The sequence below is a fragment of the Musa acuminata genome, chromosome BXJ2-7 (assembly GCF_036884655.1).
Source record: "Musa acuminata AAA Group cultivar baxijiao chromosome BXJ2-7, Cavendish_Baxijiao_AAA, whole genome shotgun sequence".
Classification (NCBI taxonomy): Eukaryota; Viridiplantae; Streptophyta; class Magnoliopsida; order Zingiberales; family Musaceae; genus Musa; species Musa acuminata.
Genome location: NC_088344.1, coordinates 1,369,232 through 1,390,666, shown reverse-complemented (window position 1 = coordinate 1,390,666; position 21,435 = coordinate 1,369,232). Strand labels below are relative to the sequence as shown.

At 36.9% G+C, this 21,435-nt stretch overlaps 2 protein-coding genes across 6 annotated transcripts; one reads left to right on the top strand and one right to left on the bottom strand.

Annotated features, from left to right (window-relative positions):
* Positions 1–1,669: 1,669 nt before the first annotated feature.
* LOC135616533 (transcription factor BHLH094-like) lies at positions 1,670–6,408 on the top strand. 2 transcript variants are annotated; one of them, XM_065115827.1, is made up of 6 exons: positions 1,670–2,073; positions 4,486–4,689; positions 4,896–4,961; positions 5,115–5,183; positions 5,272–5,343; positions 6,028–6,408. In XM_065115827.1, exons 1-6 carry the CDS (start codon positions 1,825–1,827, stop codon positions 6,154–6,156), a joined length of 789 nt encoding a protein of 262 aa, XP_064971899.1. In that variant the 5' UTR covers positions 1,670–1,824; the 3' UTR covers positions 6,157–6,408. The 2 variants fall into 2 exon arrangements, with proteins under 2 accessions (XP_064971899.1, XP_064971897.1); XM_065115825.1 differs by having other exon boundaries at positions 1,681–2,073; positions 6,033–6,205.
* Positions 6,409–9,029: 2,621 nt separating this feature from the next.
* LOC135616531 (protein EARLY FLOWERING 5-like) lies at positions 9,030–21,088 on the bottom strand. Of its 4 annotated transcripts, XM_065115822.1 has the most exons (9): positions 18,191–18,443; positions 15,514–15,607; positions 13,056–13,141; positions 12,072–12,121; positions 11,914–11,983; positions 11,763–11,844; positions 11,288–11,685; positions 10,467–10,994; positions 9,030–9,392 (listed from the first exon to the last, which is right to left on the bottom strand). In XM_065115822.1, exons 1-9 carry the CDS (start codon positions 18,269–18,271, stop codon positions 9,174–9,176), a joined length of 1,608 nt encoding a protein of 535 aa, XP_064971894.1. In that variant the 5' UTR covers positions 18,272–18,443; the 3' UTR covers positions 9,030–9,173. The 4 variants fall into 4 exon arrangements, 3 of the variants coding, with proteins under 3 accessions (XP_064971894.1, XP_064971895.1, XP_064971896.1); XM_065115823.1 differs by lacking the exons at positions 15,514–15,607; positions 18,191–18,443 and adding an exon at positions 12,245–12,424 and having other exon boundaries at positions 12,072–12,132; positions 13,056–13,132; XM_065115824.1 differs by lacking the exons at positions 15,514–15,607; positions 18,191–18,443 and having other exon boundaries at positions 12,072–12,132; positions 13,056–13,120.
* Between the last annotated feature and the right edge of the window lie 347 nt (positions 21,089–21,435).

Genomic DNA, 21,435 nt, shown 5'->3' with positions numbered 1-21,435 from the left:
CATTAATTGTTCGGTGCTTTAGAAACATCACCGTTTACTTCTAATACAAGGTAACATCTATCCGAATATATAAATCATAAAGGGCTTATATGTAAGATTCATCCAGTTTTACTTCGACGCGTAGAGGAAATACCGAGAAAATGGACGAAAAGGTCTCAGCCAGCCAGTGAGTACCTGCGTCTTAATTGGATGTAGCAGCGGAGCCCACATGGGACCTGATTTTGCAACCAATCACCTCGATGACCACGTTAGGGAAGGGATAGGAAATGTTTACGTTCAGGAATCTCATTTCAGGCTGCCGCCCGCCTGGCGCAAAATGGACGGTTAAGATGATGGCTTTTGAAGTGGCAAACAGCGAACACATATTGAAAACGTCATACATCTGACACGTGGCAAAGTCAGCCCTACGGTTCGGCGACTGAGACTTTTGACCACTCGCGCCTGCGCAGATTAATCTCTGAAGTTTCCAGAAAGAAGACCGCAATGTCATTCAAGGAAGAAACTGTTGACCGAGAAATGAAGTCAAAATTATGGGTTCCGTGTTGGAACGAGTCAGTGACCCATTTAATTTGGTTACAACACTTTCTCTTATCGATTCAAATAAAAAGTCAGACCTGAATTAAGAATGGCGAGGATATGATACATATTGCCAACGATTTATGATTTGTCGTCCGTAATTTCACAAGAGGTTAAGGAAGGACACAATGTATAATTAATTAAGCTTTGACATGTATTTCCATTTGCTTACATAAATATTAATTAAACATCAGACAAATTAAGAAGGGCATAAATATATAATCCCAATAATCTAAAAAGCTTAAGTTATTAAAGGGATATGATTTGTATTAAGTATTAACACATACAAATCAAAATTGCATATGTCCCTTCGAGATTAGTGAGCGTTTATTTTTATATATTCGTGCAAATACTTTCAAATACAGAAGTTAATTTTTAATCTAATAATATAGTATAATAATAACAATAGTACTACTTTCAAAAAATTTGAGGGATCAAATCAATAATGTGGAAAATAACAAAGCATATTTTAGATATTTAAAATTTGAATAAAAATTTAAAAAAAATATTGATTTTTAAAAAAGGATAAGTGATATTAAAATTTTTGTCAATTAAATTAGCGGACACATTCAATTAAAATATTTGTTATTGGGATTTGTAGAGGGTTCAATTGAACCGGACACCGATACGAACCCAATCCACAACTGAATCGGGTCAAGTTTCATTCAGGCTGGATCAGATCAATTGATTCTATTGTCTTCCAGGGATGAAGACCAAAGCCCGAATCGATACGCTTGCCCAAACCCGGATCAAGTCTCATCGCCATCTGCCACGCCTCGGTTTCCTATATCGCATCCGGCCAGGGTACAGGTTTATTCTATGGGTGTATTGCTACGGTAGGGTTCCCGTGTCATGGGGCCCGTGGTGCTCTTGTGATGAAACTCGTGTTGCCTGCTTGAAGCCAGACAGAAGATCGGATCACCTCATTGTACAGTTTTGAAATAGCATATTAGGTCCTCACTCATTTCTATTATATCAAGTACGTTCCTCGATATTAAAATTGTACTCCTCCCGCCTCTATAATCGATGACAGAAATAATTGGTTTCCGAGGGAGATATATGCAAGTTTGCCCGAGCAGAAGCCCACCAATCTCCGAATTAAAGAATCCGCTTCCCCACTTCCCCAAAATCCACAGAGCGTCCACCGTCACTTCCCTGCTCGATCACCGCAGATCTGATCCCCTTCCCTTCGGAGCGTGGAATCCCCTCGTCGTTGATGCGAGTCTGCATTCCAGGCCTTCCCTTGGGATGGATCCGCCGTCGTTGATGCCGCGGCTGCCGGAGATGTGCCGGTTCCCGATGCTCGGAATGCCTCCCCCCGAATTGGTGCCCAGGGTCGGGCGGATTGGTGGGGACGCCTCGGTGGAGGAGTCCACGGTGACGGAGCAGTGCGGTGGGAGCAAGGGTCGCCGGCGCCGTAGGGACCCTCCCTCCTCGGGTGGCGTGACGGAGGACGAGTCGTCGAAGTTCGTCTCCACCAGTAGCGGCAACGAGTTGGTAGTTTCCTTGACCTTGTTGATGTGGTTATTTTGTCGCGCTCGCTGTGGTTTTGAGTATTTTGGAAATTGATCTAGTGTGTAGCTCAATGAGGTTGTGATCTGTGCTTAGTTCGTTCACAGCCTTAACACGATTAACATTGCGGTAGAATGCATAAGATTATGGAGTTCTACAATACATGGATGTGGTTGTGATTGGTTTGATTGGTAACTTATATTTCTAGGATGCAAGCTCATTTGTTTGCTTATAGTGCTGTTGTGGACGTTGTGTTGTTCTAGGTTTTTCATGGTCGATAGAAATATTTCAGCGATTCAAGAGTGGCTTTCTCATCTTTTATGATTCTTATTATATTTGAGTGCCTTCTTCATCTTTTATGATTATTATCATATTTAATATGAGCCAACTGCTACTATTCCAACTGAAAGCAAGGGAACTATTTAGTATGCGGTATTGTCGCTGAGTGCTAATATTGCAGTTACAGTGATTTAATGATGGAATTGTTGAATATATCTATGCACACTTATGATATGGGTGAGCAAACTTATGTGAGCAACAGTTTCTGATGTGTTCAACATTTATTATCGGCAACATCTTCATAATGAAAAATGTCCTAGGATCCTCTGCTAAGTGTTAGTTTTACTAGGTTTTGGGACGATCGTTTTTCTGTTTAATTGCAGATGTTGGTGTACGGTCATCCTTGTCAATTATTACTCAAGTAGACTCTTGTACTGTTATCTTGATCGTTCTTTTCAGAGGCTGTTTAAGTTATTCATTGATCCAAAGCATGTATTTATAAGTTTGCTATCAAGGTGATTGTTGCTATTTTCTTAATTAAGATTTATTGGTGGAATTTTATTGTAATTGGTCTCTTTAGCTTTGACATTTCCAATTTGAATATGAAGTAAATAACACATGTTCTATAGTTCCATGTTTGCAAATTACCACATACCAAAAATTAAGTTTTTTGGAACTTTTGTGAGCTTGATATCCTTATTTATTGATTGTAAAATTAGAATCCTGTCGGATGACTCTTTTTTTTTTAGATGGTGAAACAAAGCATGTTCCTCTATAGTTGTGGCGGAGCTTTTGTCTAACATGCCTTTTTGTTGCCAGATCTATGAAAATGGTGTCAGACTTTTGGCTAGTGTGCCCCTTTGATTTCAGATCGATGATAATGGCCTTCCGAAGCATTTGAGACTTCGAGCTTTGTAATGCAATTGCATTCATGTAGACTGAATAAACAAATTATATAAGGCATTTTTTATGGTTCAGTGCATCTAATTTGATGGAAATTCATATCAAGAAGGTGGGTCAAAAGGAAAAGTCTGTTGGTATTAGATGTGGAACCTCATACATACTGCTAAGAAGTCAAGTTTGTAGTGCGGCTGCCTATGGAGAAGGGATAAGAAGTTCCATGTTGCCAATTAATGTATCATTTCATGTAGACTTTTCCATTTTCAATCAACCAAACTCGCTTCAGTCAATAATAGTGCCTTCAAGAATGAATCTGGTGTAATAAAAGATCAGGTTAACGATTTTAATTCTCTAGTGCCTGCTCCTTATATGCCTTGATTACTGCTTGGTGTATCTGGGATGCTTTATCATTATTATTATAGTTAACTGTCATCTTTCAAACAGACAACTAGACGTGATACAATTGTGTCATGAAACAGATACTATAAAGAAAAAATATTGAAACTTAGGATACGAAACAGGAGAGCAAAGGTAAATACAAATACAATTAATATTTTTATAGTGTTGTAAGTAGCATTTCTTAATTTCATTAGTTTATTGCAGTTGTGGCTCGTGACTTGTAGTATGAGTTTATAATTTGGAATGACGACAATTTATGAAAGAATTTGGCAATTTGCTTTAAATATTTATTTAATGTATTTGTTCAATGCTTTTGAGAACATCACATAGAGACCCTAGATCATTAGCCTATCGCTACCAGAAAAATAACAGTAGAAAGCTAGCTGCTAAAAAAGTGTGTGCAAAGCATCACTTTGTTAGGTGCCCTATCTTTAAGGAGTAACATATACAATATGTATCTATATGAGTATAGGTTAACATTTGAATTATCTTCTAAGAAGTTTAGTCCAATTGCAGGTTTAACATTTGGACGACAGATGAAGCTACTAAAAACCCCCTTCATCTAATAAATGTGGGATGGGTGAAAAGAGTCAGTAGAACAAGATCTTAAGAATTTAATGAACCAATAATGTGAACTTCTCCATGTTTCTAGAGGAATAAAAGAAATCTTATAGTATTTCCAGCATTGGCTTCTTCTTTTTGGTTCTTTTTATTGTTCTAATTTAAGTGCATAGTTGCTGAAGTATTCTGATCATATTTCTGAGGTGTAAAATTCATTTGTTTGGATTTATATGTTATTTAGATATGTGTTTTGTGTAGGCTGAAGCTGAGGCCAAACGTCTCAAGGCCATCAAATCTACTGATGGAAATGACAACATAAAAAGTGAGGCTGAGGCAAGTTCAGGCATCTGTAACAAGTTAGCTGCTCAAAATCCTCAAACAACTGAGCCACCAAAGCAAGATTACATCCATGTGAGAGCAAGAAGAGGTCAAGCGACAGACAGTCACAGCCTGTCAGAAAGAGTAAGATGATAGTTGGTAGCATAATCACAAAACAACATATTGGTATCACCATCTATCTATTAATTTTGAGATTTTAAGTTTTAAGTACCAGTTTATTTTGCTCATATATCATTCATTATTTTGGATATGATTAAATGTTCTTGGATGGTAAAGCACATATGTTTGCACAAAAAAAGCTTACAGGCATGAATATGATGTATTGGTAGGCAAGGAGAGAAAAGATAAGCGAGAGAATGAAGATTCTCCAAGATCTTGTTCCTGGTTGTAACAAGGTGCACAATTAATGCTTCAATTTCACATTATTAATGCTTATCTGTTATGATTACTTAGAAACGATCTTTTATCAAGACTAATTAGATTTTATGATTATGTTAATCAGATCTAGGTGTGGTTAAGCATATTTTAACAGTACACTTCCTGAGCAGGTAATTGGTAAAGCATCAGTTCTTGATGAGATAATAAACTATATTCAGGCCTTACAGCATCAGGTGGAGGTATGCTTTTTCCCACCTTTGACATTCTTTTTTTTTTTCTGTACTATTTCAACTATTTCGAAGTTAATAGCCTCTCTTGCTTTTGTAGTTTCTATCTATGAAGCTAGAGGCTGTTAATTCCCCTATGAACACTACTATTGAAGTGTTTCCTTCCAAAGATGTAAGTCTAACATTACAAATCAGCACAAAATATTTACTTTGTTCGTTTACCTAGATATTGCTTAAAGGGGCTGAAATTTTCTATTTAGCACTTTATATGGTAGATCATTTTTTATCTAGCAACAAATATTGTCACTTTTTTTGTATTATAAAGCTATATTTCATTTCTAATGTGTTCTATTTCAATGGTATTTAGCTTATATGCTTTTGCTTTGCTTGCTGCTGTTTGAGAACATCTCTTTAGCTGCAAATGTTGGCAAACATATTTCCACTAGATATTGAGGCTTTTTCTGCCCTTTTTCTCCCTAAAAGACTAGTTATAAGACCACTTCGACCTGTCAACCCTTGCAGTTGCAACCATTTGGTTCTGACCTGTTTCGATATGCAGGTTGATTTTGGGTCTGATGGCCTACGTTGAGCTTAGGTTCTAATGATCTTGGTCCAAATACTATTCATTTTCTCTATGATATATTTTCAGACTGCATCACTGAAATTGTAGTTTTGCTTCTCTGGATTTGCATTCATCTAGAAGGTTAGCTACTTTATTCACGATGTATGAAAAAAAAATTACTGTCTCTGTTATGTCTGACTCCTTGGCTCGTTTGATATTAGCATTTTCTATGATTTGAATGCTTTTCTTGATTTAATTATACAAAATCAGGCTAAAACTTTGGTTTTGTTTCAGTTTAGTTCACAGAGATACGATACCACCTCTAGTTTGGCCTACAGCTCACAAACAAGGGAATATGAGCAGGGTTCAGGGACAGAATGGCTTCATATGCAGGTTGGTGGTGCCTTTGAAAGAGTGACATGATTGCAAGACTCATCTTTCATGGATTAATAATGGCACCTAGAAGGGTGGACATATTCCATGGGCTTAGGTTATTTATCTCCTTATGCGACCCTACTTGAAGAAGATGTTATGTCATGCCTTGGTAGAAAGTTGTAGTAGTAACACAATGTAGAACCAGATAAAACTAATTTCGAGTGTATTAGCAACCAGTTGCTGTGTGTAAAATAGGTATTGGATTAATCCCATCTTAAGCTTCTCCCGGTGTTCCCTGCAGCCACCTTCTATATTTTCAAAGGTACATTTTTCGATTGAGTACTCCCTAATGCTCTAACGGTCATCAAAACACTCAGCCAGACAGGTGTACCTTTCTTCTTTTTCCTTTTCATATTTTGCAATGCTTGAAGCAATACCCTTCAATTAAATTAGATTCATAACTAATATCTGGGTTACAACCAACTTCATTTCTTTTCCAGGAATTAATGACTGCCATTTAGAACTTGGTAATCCCATCAAGTCTTTGATGTGGTCAAACTTCTGTAGTTTTTATTTGTCAGGGCATGTGACCATTAAGAAGTTTATGTTGGATCAGTTGTTAGACAAAATGAATGTATGACTTCTTTTCTTAACTTTATGCATTATTATCAGATTCATACCACCATATGATTGAAAAATGAATGCATGATATCCTTGTACATGCTAAATCATAGAGGGGCATAAAAATCATTGAAGTTATATGATGAGGTTTTCCTGTTATAATACACTATTATGCCTCTATGTGATGTTTTAATATTTTCGACAGTGTTCATCATGCAAGTTGGGTGGAAATGCTTACAAAAATTTATGGTATACGAATTATGATTTTTTTTTTTTTGGTTCATCAGTATTTTTGTTCTTATTTTTTCCTACAAATTCATTTAATATTATGATTTAGTCAATATAAAATTTTATTTTGAGCAACTATCTGTCATTTTTTATGAATCTCTCTCTCTCTCTCTCTCTCTCTCTCTCTCTCTCTCTCTCTGTGTGGTTACACCGACAAATGATAAAGAAGAATATAGAGAAAGAGAAGTATAAATAAGAAGACAAAGTGAAAAAACAGAACATAGAAGTAGAAATCCCCAGTTAAAAGTAAGAGTAATTTCTCCAACAAATGATTCTGAATGTTCTTTGCATCTGCAGGGTGGTAGTAGTCTTGTGCTTCGCTCAGTTACATGTATGTGTGTGCATTGACTTCATGCAAAGTGTAGCTGCGGCGTGTGGATCATCTGCTACTCGTACATGTTCGAACAATTGTTCTTTTGTTTTAACATGTTCGAACAATTGTTCTTTTGTTTGGGCGATGGCTAATTATATATTATTCATTTTAGTTAGTTATATTTAGTATTTTAGTTTTTATATTTTTAAAAATTATATTGATATTTCTATTACGAAAGTAAAATGTTTATGTCCATTTACCCTAACGACGTCAGTTTTACTAATAGAAATACGAATTAAAAGATAAAAAAAGCAATTACGTTGACATCGTTGGCAACGATGTCAATGTAATTGCTTGACCGTCTCTAACGACGATAAGGTTCACTCTCATCGCGATGTCATCTGTCTCCACGAGAAGCACGTTGTCGTCCACATCGCTTTGCATCTACATTGACGTTGATGCAAATGGTGGTGGCTGTCACAATATCTATGACGAAGATGGTGGTCGTCGGAGCTCCTACTGATCCCCCCCGCTACCATAGACGTAGAGCAATGCAGGATGAGCGACAGTGGGGGGAGCGACAGGAGCTCCGATGACCCTAGCTTTGGGTTGAGGTTGGGATTCGCTCAACTGGTTAACGATAAAGTGGTCACCATCTTCGTCGTAAATGCCATAGCGACTACCATCGTTTGTGTTGATGCTGACGTAGTTGTCACTCGACAATTGTGTCAGCATCGATGCATATGCAAAACGACATAAGGCAGATGATGATAAGGTCGACGACACACTCTTTATGGAGGTGGGTGGTGTCGTAGTGAAAGTGAATCTTATCGTCGTTAGAGGTGGCCAAGCAACTATGTCGGTGTCGACACCAACGACATCATCATCCATCACTAAATGTTAAAAAAAAAATTATCTTTTGTTTTCGTGTTTCCGTCCATAAAACTAATGTTATTAGGGTAAATAAATCTTAATGTTTTACTCTCGTAATTAAAGCGAAAAAACTAAAACGGTGTAATATGTAATTATTCCTTTGCGCCATTATAGCATTTAAGCATTCACTAGATTGATAACCTGATAACATTTAAGCATACATTTAAGCCGACTTAACTACTGCTTTAACAAGATTAACAACAACCAACAAAACTATGTGTCCCAACTTTTTGGGATTGATAGTCTGATGTCGGCGGTTGCCGTACTTTGTGAAGTGGATGAAGTGTGGCGATAGAAAGAGTGACCTCGTCAATCGTATTCATCTTCACCTTTTTATAGTTGACCCTTAGCCACTTGCGATCAGAAAAAAATACAACATTTGCAAAATATTTTTTGTTTGAATTTTACTACCGTGACGAAGCTATCGATGGAATTATTTTTTTTTATTTTTTGACGACATGAAGTTGAGAAGAACAATATTCTATGATTAAGGATGGACAACTCCACCAACTCTATAGTAAATTAAATCTAGGATATTTAAAGCTAACGGATATTCATTTTTAGGTCTCCCTGTATCGCTCCTATTTCTCACCAATAATAATACTCTTTTCAACTCCATCAACGAATCGAACAATATGATAGAGAGAGAAGTCAAGACATTCCACAGTCCAAGTAGGCATCGTTCTCTGTTTTGGAACCAAAGAATGTTGGCGTCGTATTAATGGGTGTTGATACATCAAATAGCATAGAAATTGTATCTTAGACACCCGAGAAGGAGAATTCCACCATAGAATTATAATCAAAAGCAGGCACTCCATTGGTTTACAATTGAATGGGTGGCACCAGAGTATGGTCCTTTTGTCAATGAGTTGGTCAGCAGAAACACCTTTTGTATCACTAACTGCTAAGCCTACCTATCAAGAGCACCGAGGACTTTCATGTCCTCCAGGAAGGCCATATACGAGTCGTCGATACTCTGCGACTTGGGGCCTGATGTAGTTGCCGTCTCTGGTTTCGCAACAGATGTTACAACGGAAGGCTTGGAAACTGAGGCCATAGCAGGGGGATGCGACTTTGGTTTTGCTTTGGGAGCAGCAGTCTCTCTCCTCACACGCACCGATGCAGGCACCTGCTTCCAAGTCGACAAAAATTACCCATCAAGTAATTCGATGGACTAGCTCTATAAACATCAATGACACCGTAGGATCATTGTACAAAAGGCAGAATCGTGTACATTAAGATTCTAAAAATGCCACAGAATAAAATTCTTTTCAATAAAAGAAAAAACAAATGTGTATGAGCATGCTTGCGTGGCAACCACAAAACAAGAATCCTTACTTTAAACAGCACAACGTGCTTGTATCAGAAGTGCTTACCATAAATCAATGCTCCTTCGACATTTCAGGATTATTTAGAAGTTTTATATCTAGAGGTACTTGTATCTAGAATTATTTAGAACATTTCAGGATCTATTTAGAAGTTCTGTATTCTCCAAACTTCTTTATGCTGAACCAACAAGTAACGACTTTATGTTGAACAAATTGATAACGATCATAAGATCCTTGTGACTATGTATCATGTTTTCTGCCATGTTTCTCTGTTGCTCAAGATTAATGCAATATTTCGAACAAAGTTTTTTGTCAGATCTATGACAAATATTTTCCTACTTTCTATGTGTCGTCCAAACTTGAGAGCCAAGAAGGATACGCTCAGAAATCAAGTCAATGAAACTAAAGGATAGAATACTGTCATCCAAACCATTTCCTTCATGTTCAAAAACCTTTTAGCAACTACCTGCACATGTTCAAAATTTATCAAGCTCACCGATATACCTTGTCATTGTGTGACTCAATACTTGGTGGAAAAGAGACTGTGTGTGTGTGCACACGCGCGTATATATATATATATATATATATATATATATATATATATATATATATATATATAGGTTATTTAGCTATCAAGGTTTTTCACAAACACTGAAAGACAGATAAGATCATAAAAGTTGTAAAAGCCTGAAGAAAGTAAAATCTTGACAAAATGGGAGCCGTAAGAATACGAGCAATGATTATGTTTATAACAATGATACTAGAGCTAGCCCCATGAAGTTAAAGAGTTTCACATAATGCAAGATAAATAATTCCAAAAAAATTATAAGTTGAAAGGTCCAGCTGCAATGACAATCAAAAAGGCTGAAACATACCATGGCTGTTAGTTCTGGATTATGCTGTGCTAATGGTCTCTTGACAACAGTTGATGCTGCTGATTTAACATATGATGGCTTCTGGGGTGCAGAGGGCCTCAAGGCATCAAGATCATCCTCTTGAGGGATTGGGTAACCTAACTGAAATGGAGGCCTTAGAAATGGTGGTGGCCCTGGAGGTGCTGCAAACATTGGCCTGGGAATTAATGCTGGAACAATTCCTGGGGGAGGTGGAGGTGGAGGCCTCCCAGAAATACCAGGAGCTACCAGCAGTGGCCTTAAATCAGGGGGAGGGAAGTGTGCAATGGCAGGAGGCATCATGTCAGGTGGCAAAGGATTTATTAAAGAAACTCTATGAGCCATAGGTGGTGGCTCTCTTGGAGGTGGTGGCACCAGCAGAGCCATCTGTGACTTGTAATTTGAAATTGGAGCACTGCTGGGGGCAGATTCAGATGATGCATTATCGGATTGTGCTGATTTTGTTGGTAATCCTGGGGGTGGTGGAGGTAGAGGAAGTCCAGCTATCGCCTACAAAAGAAAGAAAAATATAATATTTCATTTAAAAAACAAATAATTAAAATAAAAACGACACACAGCTAGCTCATGAACATATTGATGTGCATGATCAACAAGAAAGATCACTCAAACTAAATTATGACCGTGAAAACTGGTATATTTTTTAGGGAAAGAACACAGCTACAAAAACAACTCATGCAGTATAAATTAAAATATACCAAGATTGCAGTACTTTAAAAACAATTATAACAAATTAAGGTTCCAAACAAGCATGATTACACGTTCAAATAGAATCACATATATACCTTATCAGAATCTTTTATAATTGGCCCATCTGAATCTGCAGTTTTATCAGCTTCCTTTCCAGCTGCGACTGGTGGAGGTAGTTGCAAAGGCTGCTGAGGTGGAGGTGGAGGTGGTGGTGGAGGTGTAGGCAGCAAAGTAGGAATTGCAACTGATTCTTTAGGTTGGGGTCCTGGAGGTGGCGGAGGGGGCAATGACGAACTCAAATTGGCAATAGGCTTTGGTGGAGCTGGTGGAGGGGGAGGTAAAGGCATAGATGGTTGCAATACAGAATCATCATCAGACGTCTTTCCATCAGCACCTGGCAAAGGTGGTGGCGGTACAGATAAAGCTTCTTCTGTTTCTGATTTTGAAGATGATGCTGCAGCACTTGAAGAAGCAAGCAATGAGACCCTAGGTCCTGTAGTGCACTAGAAACAATTAGACGGGCAAAGAAAATGCTGTAGTAATATTACTTAGACAAATCAGGATAGTCACCTATAGATGATTTATACATTGGAGGTTTTCCAGGTGGTGGTGCCCCTGTTGGGTTCAATGTAGGATGATAGTAAACAGAGTCCTGCAGCCACAAGCTTTTTAGTGTCTCCAGGGCTTACGGTTCAATTAAACAACTTGATCCGGATGATACCTCAGGCTTTGGATGTCTATCCCTTTCCTCTTCCTCTGCAGTTGCTCTTCTTCGAGGGGGGCCCAAGTGACTGATAGGAAGAGAAAAACAATCATGAGAGACTGAAAAAAAAAAGCTACCAAAAGAATTGCTGCATGACTTCATGCCATAACACTAACCTGAACATTACTGGTGTCTCACCCTTATCCCGCATTTTCTCTTCATACTCCTGTTCAGAAGCTAAAATGTGTGAAAAATGTATGTGAACATGATTAGATATACCATCATACAAAATTAACAAATTCATATGGTAATATGCAGTCAGTAACAAGATCAAAATGAGTTGGCCTACTTTTATCACAACAAGCCTGGTAGCAATTTTCTGTGTGCAGCTTCATGAATTATTTGACCGCACTTAAGACTTCTTTCAAGCTCTAATCTTCCCATTTCCATTTTAAATTCCCACCATATATGTTCCCAATTTGACCAGTGACTTCAAAAAAATTTCCTCAGATTTCCCGTCACAAGGTAACTGACAAGTATAGATACATACTAGATGAGTTACACAGGGGTTTCAGTTGTAAAATGACAACCATCTTAAGTTGCAGAATATGCTCCTTAATGTCATATGATGCGCCAGCACCACTCAAAAGCACATCATACCTGCAGAAGCTCAAACTTAGTATTTTCTTTAATCTTCCTACCAGAGGAACATGCACGCATTATCCATATAATGTTAACATGAGGTAAATATATAGAATGGCTTTCCTCTGACAGAAATTAGGAACGGTAATAGAATTTAATTGCAGACAACATACATTCACCATAATGCTATTATGATGAAGGGTCCCCGGAGTGAACTCTACATCCTTATCCCTATAAAGGTACTCGATTAGTAGCAATCATAGCACATATGCTAATTAGTTTTAGTAACCATTTTCTACATTTGTTGTCCTTGTATATTCGTTAGGGGAAAAAATGGATATAAAAATGACTAATCAGCTAGTTAAAAAGTGAAGCTTTGAGTCCTCTTTTTACTATAAACAAATCTGTAATCCTTATGTTAAAGAATGCTTAAGTCTTTCGTCAAGAAAGTTATCTTTTTATAATAACCAAACAGATACCATTCAAGATGATCAGAGAGTTTAATCAGCAGTAAGGACCTTTCTTTTCTTCAACACTAGATTCAAGGTATCCTCAAGCTGTCTCTTCTTATGCTTCCTTGCCTTGTCAAGAGCACCATCTGCTTCTGCACAATGAAAAAAACAGTCAGTAAGACCTTGAGATACTTATTTTAACATCATCAAGAATTAAATAATTAAGACAAGGAGAGAGAGAGAGTGATGAATGTCTGCAATTAAAATGAGATTAACAAATGCAAAAGAATTGACCCACTTCAAAACATTAACTAAACATATGCAAGACCCATAGAGGGCACACGTCTTGCATACAGCATTATGTCTTGTGTTTTGACAACTCAGGTAGATATCTCAAGGATTAAAGGTGTCTTTACTGTTAATAAAAATGGTACTAAAAACTTTTGACTAAAAGAGGTTCAGTTGAATAACTAAACTGGCATTATACTAGATTAAAGAGCATCACTCTACTTTGTGGTTGAGTTTGTAAAAATAGTGTTACCATGTGCCAGTTATTCTAAGGTATTTCACTCTACTTTCTTACTTTCCATAGTCAAATCTATGCAGACCATCCATATAGCAGATTCAAATAAATCAAAGAGATCCTCAGCACATTACTTTCTATCCCAAAGATCAACAATTATGGACAAAGTATCAGCTATCATGACTTAATCCTCCAAAAACCTTCTGCCAATCATCATAAGCCAAAATAAGTTCTGGCTGGAGTTGAATTACTTGGGGATAGTGGCACTAATGCTACTCACCATTTAGCTCTATGGAGGTCAATTTCTTCTGATAATTCAAGGATATCGTTATAAAGGACAAGTGCTCTGATATAGGATATGGAATAGGAAGAAAGCATACATATATAATATAAAACATCAAGGACAAGTGTCATGTCTCTCAATCAGTGATTTAAAAAACGTTAGACACCAAAAGGCATTAAGGTCCAAAAATGCCCAAGGCACTAGGCACTTACTCAAACGAAGTGAGAAACTCTGAAATATTAAAGTATAAAATATATATAATAAAATTGATAAATAGATATTAACAATGTTAAAATATAAATAAGAACTATTATATGATAACAGTAGTTATCAATCTACTGTTAACAGTATTTAATCTACTGTTAACAGTAGTTAGAGGGGGGAAAAGAGTCATCGACGGTGGAAAGTGGGGAAGGAGAGGATGACAGTGACGGAGGAACTTTCGAATGACAGCGATGACGACAGAGGAAACTGTGAACGACAACAACAGTGGCGGAGGAAGCTTCAGTCAACAACAACGATGGAAGAAGCTATGGACGACAGCACTAGCGATGGTGAAAGCTTCGGACAGCGACAGTGGAAGCTGCGAACAACGACATTGTGGGCAAAGGAAGCTTTAGATGTGTTCGTCGGTGGCGAAGGAAGATGTGATCCTCTCCCTCGATAGTGGAAGGAGCTACACACGAAAGCAACGACGGTGGAGGGAACTGCACACGAAAGCTACACCTTCGGACTCGTCCGTCGACGACAAAGGAAGTGTTGATCCTGTGCATCGATGGTGGAGGCAACGGTAGAGGAAGCATCGATCCTGTGCATTGGCGGCGGAGGCAACGACAAAGACGCGGTGGAGGCAAAGGCAACGCTAGGGTTGCTCGAAATCATTTGGGTGTGTGGGGGGGGGCGGGGGGGCGCAGTACAAGTAAAGTAACTTTATGTAGCTTAATTACTTCAATCGAACCAACTAGCTACTGTTCAACTAAATGAGGAATCATCTGACTCCTTTTAGGCATATTACATATACAGAAAAAAGAAAAAAGAGGAATATTTATAAGGAAATAAATAAGATAACAGCCCTCCCAATCCCCTAGGCATATCTCGGATCTGGTCTTCCCAATTTCTCCCCAATATCAATCATTGATTGAAAGAATCAATAATATTCCTTATGACTGATATGGAGGACTTCTCAAACTCCTATGTACGAAAAAAGACATGCTTGTCCTTCTGGAATTAAGGATCAATTCTAAACTCAAAATGATAATGCAAATAAGAACACCTTAGAAATCTGAAGATAATTGTATTACTCAAAGATCATGAGTTGCATATCATGATTTCCTTCTCTAGGCTTTCTCTACAATTGAGATAAAGGTCTAGCATCATTGTTAAAGAACTAAATAAAAAAAGAGATCTCACATATCGAAACTAAATGAATAACACCCTCAGCGAACTTGTAACTTTACTATTTAAATTGGTAGTTATCTTCCAACTCATTTAAAGTTCCATGAGAACATGAAAGATGCATATTATTATTCACAGAACCATATAGAAGTAGGGAAAAGAAAGAGCAAATTTAACAACGAAACTGGTTAGTACATGTACATAATAGGTTGTAAGCAATTCAAATAACTTAGAATTATCAACCACCTAAAAGTTATATCAAATTACCAAATGCAATATCTCTATAAAAACTTTTAATTAAACATTCAGGTCAAATAACTTACTCATCCTTTCCAACTTCTCAATTTGCTCCCGAATGGCTTCAGGGTCCTTCTTCAATATACCAACCTCACGGACCTTCTTCCTTTCTTTTTTGTTCTATGACAGCAGTTACATTGAAAAGAGTAAGTAACATAAACAACAAACTTATGGTACACACACACACATATATGTATATATATGTGTGTGCATATATATATGAACATACATATATTTTATATATATGTATACATATATGTATACATATGTATATATGCATGCATATGTATACATACATATATACATACATATAAGTCATGGCCCAAATTTGACCATAAAATCTGACATAGGAGTCAACTGAAAAAAAGGTAAGATTTTGGAGTGCTCTCAACTAAAATGTCAAGAATTGTCAAAGGAAGATCAATCTATATAGCTTGTATACACACATCAATTATGAAACACGATAAGTAACATATTTCATGAAAATTACATAGTAACACATGTTTGATAATCTGTTGGGTTCTTTTGATAAAAATGGAATAACAGTAAGCATTTTAATTAGGTATGTGAAACCAGAATTGAAAACCATTATTACAAAGTGCAATTCATGTCAATTTCCTCACAGACTGCAAAGCAAGTCTCATCTGTGCAAAACAAAGCAAAACAAGAACTAACCAAAATGAATATTTGTGGTGCCCTCAATGCAGATGCTTAAATTTTCAACATAGCAAGATGAATCATAAATGAACTAGAACTGCTAAATCTAAGAAAGAATGATCAAATGAAAATAAACAAAGAAAGTGATTCTTGAAAGCACAATCATATAGGTGCTATAATGGTTAAAGGGAGAGATTCGGAAAACAAAAAAAATTCTAGTTAGAGGAATTAATGTGGTATGTATGAGAGCCTTCGGGGAAAAAAAAAAGCTTAATGTTAACAACTGACACAGTAGAACATCCATTTAAACATTTTAGCAAATTATTTTCCTTTTTTATTTCTTCTATTTTTGTATATAATATCTCTCTCTCTTTATCATCATTGTTACAGCTTCACACACATCTAAATTACATCACCATTTCTTCGTACAGTTGATTTTCTCTAATTTAAAATCAAAATATGTAAAAAATTTAAACAATGTATGGAACCATAACAGGATAGGACTGATCTTTCTACATAGAAGCTCCAAAATTAAGATTACTTCTGAGAGCTGCAACTTGAATTGGTTTAAGCCATAAGGCTCATGTTTAACCCACCCAACCCAACCAAATAATCAGGCCATTTGGCATATGTGAAGCAGCAAAACTTAAGATGTTTAGTACTAACCTCTTCTCAAACTAAATATATGCAAACACATACGATGGCTGATAATAGGAGGCTCTAGTCACATTGTATTCAATTTGGCTGCCTTCAGACTCCTAAAGATTATAATATTTTATTGATGCTTGATTGGTTTCATACACATGTACCTGCATGTCTCAAGGGGCCAATAAACTTCTGGTTCAACTAAATTCATTAAAAGCACCTTCATGATCAAAGACTTCTAATTGTTGCATGCATGTCTCGGGGAAATTTTATTTTAGATCCCGTGATGTAGACCAAGCCTGACAGACAAGGTAAAAGAAATCAACAAAAAGTAGCATAAACATAAAAAAGTCCAATTTCCTTGTCATCTTGAAAGACATAAAAGGAAGAAGTATCATATGTTTTGCATTACAGGAATGACCAATTAGTTAAGTGAGAAAATCAATGATCTATAAAGGAAACAATGAAGGGAAATCTGCACATACAGAACCGAGAATCAATTTAGGAAGAAAAGATGCACATCAACTTAGTTGAACCTACAATAGACTGAAAAAAGGTTTTTTTTTAAAAAAACTCCAGCTTGCTGCATCACCAATCCCACTTATAAGTGTAATTTTTTGACAATCATTTCAACCAAGAGTTAGTAATTGAGATATTGTTTCATCTTTGAATTTCTAATTTCCCGCAATGCAACGTTTTCCAGTGGGCATCTCTTTAAGGAAAAAACATAGAAAGTGCACTCTCGTCCTCATTTTTCCCCTATTGTTCCTGAATCCTCACATCACTTAGCATGACAGGTAGAAATTTCATGATTGCTTTTACAAAGTAAAAAAAACCTTATAGCATTTTCCACTAATACAGAATCATCACTCAGAAATAGTAAACAATGTTTGCAACTCAAATAAATAGACACGAATGAGAGATGAAATTAAGTACATTAATTTTAGTTCTTCTTGGGTGTTAAGCAGTAAAAAAGAAAGTTTTTAGGCTATCAAAAAGAATAAATTATTTCAAGATTAATACAAAGGATATCAAGAAGACAGATTACGATTTATGTTTAAGAACCAGCAGCAGCTTCACATTTGATCCCAAGTATAATAAGAAAGTGGGAAAAAAGGACTCGGTTCCCAATCTTTATTAAAAAAAATTCATATATTTTTAGTTAGCGCTCAAAGAATCCAACACATTTCATCATAAGATATCCTCAATTAAGCAGAAAAAACGATGCAGACTAAACTATAGAAAGAAAACCCTAAAAATTGAAATAAGGGTAAAAAAGCGGGACGTTCAGAAACAATTACAAAGAGATACCCCTAGAAGCAATGCCACAAGAAAGAAGAGAAACCTAAGGGCAAGATCGAATCAATAGAAAGGGGAAACTAAAGGGTTGATGTTTGGTACCCGTTTGAGCTCCTTCTTGCGGAGCTCTTTCCGGTAGGCGTCGGTGGGGTTCATGACCTTCCCTCCCTTGGTCGTCTTCATTTTGTCCTCCCCTCCGCTGCTCCTGCTTCCGAAACCAGAAGAGAAGGAAACCCTCTACTTCTTCTCCTGCTCTTCTGCTTCTTCTTGCAACGATCGCTTTCCGCTTCTGGTTCAACTTCGATGGCCCGAGTTATTTATCGCTGGCACAAAATTAAGTTGGACCGGATTAGAATTCGGGACCGGTCCAAGTCGGCCTTTAAACTTTCAAAAAAAGCCCATTCACGGTTGCAGTAATGGGGGCCACATGATTGTAAATATCATAAACACCCCTCCAAGTTAGAAAAAGATAATACCATTTCATCTATCAGACTGAAATGTTATCGGTCAAAGAGGAGTTGGAGAAAACATAGTTTTTTATATACATAAAAGAAAATTTCATTTTATTACACATTATATGAGCCTTCTTCTTATCATCATAGTTTTATATATATATATATATATATATACATAAAAGCAAAATTTAAACCTAAATTAGTATGTCAAAATCTTTACTGATTGACATCTGTTTGTAATCATAATATTTTATTATAATCTCTCTCCTCAAAAGTGCCTTTTTTTCATTTTATCTCTATCTACTCTTAGTTTTCTTCATTTTTTTTAATTCTGAGAAGAATTTCCACTCTGAAAGGATGGTGGGTGATGGGCCTCATGAATTCAATATTCTGCTCTTCTTCTTCAGAATGTTTGTCAAATTCAGCCAATAATTTTCTGTGCAAGTTGATTGGACAGAGAATGGATGGTGGACCCAAGTCTGTGTGATGCAAAGAGCCTAACTCATCTAATTCTATCATTTTTTCTCTAAATTAATAGGTTAAGAGGCTTCAATAAAGGTCAACAAAGTGACAGTATGACTTTGGCTCTCGTGGAAGAAGCTGCTGCATTAATTTTCCAGAGACCTGAGCCAAGGAACACATCAGTCACGTCAGTTTATACAAGAAGATAAGATGCCTTTTGATAAATTCGACTGAATTGATTTCCCCATTCCTTTCTGATACGTGGAAAGAAGATTAGACATAAAATAAATATAAGATTGTTAATTATTGTCTCGGATATGAACTAGAAACTGTGAAGAAGAAGAAGAACCCACAACCACCACAAACTGGCATCCAGGATTGGTCTATCATTTGTCAAATGATAATAGTTCAAGCAGAATCCTAGCTTCAGATGTGAGAATATATTCCATAAGAAAACCTGACATTGACCATACCTTAATTTCAACCTTTGTGTTGCTGAAATCAAAGGTCAGAAATAAGAGTCCACCATGTTAATTCCACACGAAGCAAAAGGAGCAGGGAAAATACACAAGCAAGGAATACTATCGATGAAGCTGTTCCACGATCACAGTATACAGAGGCTGCAAAGATTTTTTATATGACACAAACCTCGTCCTAAAGAAACATTTTACATCATAATCTTTGAGAGTTTTTTATTTAAATCACACATAAATAAAAAGGGCATAACAATCTTGGAACGAGATAGTGATCAGCTGATAAATATTATCGATGGGTCACAGCAACACTCGTCAATGAGGCAGCAACAACACAGAGCAGCGAGACTGCCGACAATAACAAACCATAGTTAGCACTAACAAGCATAGCGGAGATGATAATAACAAATAAGTGTAATCTTGCCAGAAGAACTGTATGGGCAGATTGTGACGGCATATTGATTTCCATACAATTAGCCCTGTTCTTAGTTATTAAAAATTGAATCTTGGCAACAAAAATCCCCGTTTGATAGGAACCAAAGCCTGATTCTGATTTATCACAAATTTTGGGATTTTGTTTCTTTAAGAATTTTTTTGTTTCTAATTAATTTCTTTACCTTTTTAGATTCGGATATAATCATCTAAAAATCTAAAAAATATTATTGGAACAAGATTGTGATCAGCTATAACAACAACACTCATCAGGCAAACAACAACATCAGCAACACGGTAACGATCCAATAAACATAGTGAATATAGTTCATAAAAAATATATATTTTTAGATGGACTACAACGGTAAATGACAAGGGCACAATTATTTTCATAGCCCTTAAGACTTTATATGTGATTAGATTTGTTGTTTTAGTTATTAAATGTTAATTCTTGATAACAAAATTCCCCATATGATTGGAAAAAAAACTGATTAATCACAATATACTGAGATTGTTTCTATAGCTATAATTATTAAAAAAACTAGAGTCTTTTGTTATGTTTTTGCCCTTTTTTTTTCCTGAAATTTGATATGGTTTCTTCCGAATCGGATAGAAACTAACAAAGAAAAACCCTAACGACACGAGAGATTAAACAGGAAAGATGGAGAAGGTGAAGGAACATACCATCCTTCAAGAAAACCAGCCTGTCTTCGTGGTGGTGGAGCAGCATACTGTGGTGGTGCCATCACAGGTGGCCCTTGATAATAGCCTACAACCAACACAGCAAAGGAGAAGAGAAAGATGGGTATCTGACATGCAACAAAACTGAAAACACAGCAGAACCATAGACGGACAAAAGAGAAAGATCTACAGTCTCAGATCCAACAGATGATGATACATAAAACTCCTTGATCGCAGATCACCAAGAAACAACAACGAGCAAGGAATTAAAACACAGCAGAGCATCGTACCTTGAGCAGGATAAGGGTATGCGTACTTTGGATCGCTCATCTTGCAACCGGGGGAGAGGGTTTTGTCGGTACTGCGAGGAAGTAAAGGAAACGGCGACTACAGAGAGAAAGACCACGTCCTTATAGAGAGAGAAAGAGAGGCGCTGGAATGAACGGAAGGGTGGAGAGGAGATGCATCGACGTGGCGGTGTGGGTATAACTTTCTCGCGAAGTTAAAGGCGTCGAGTTGTTGGAACCTTCTCTCTCTCAAGCAACCTTCGAGAAGGTGCGACCCCACACGAACCGGGTCGTGTGCATCGAATTTAAATCTGATCCGGTTCGACCGGCTCAATTTTAATCAATTTTGATCTAGATGTGATCGACCGATCATCGGTATAGTCTATAGGCTCATGAACTTATAATTCATTGGTTCTCATACTCCTAAACTAATGTGGGATTGAATGACCTTATCAGTGTATCTAAGGGCTCATAGTCGAGGTACACGACTCGGGAACGAGTTTGTTCGATCGAGGTGTAGGGTTCGGACCGTTCTTCTAGCACCAATCTGATAAGTG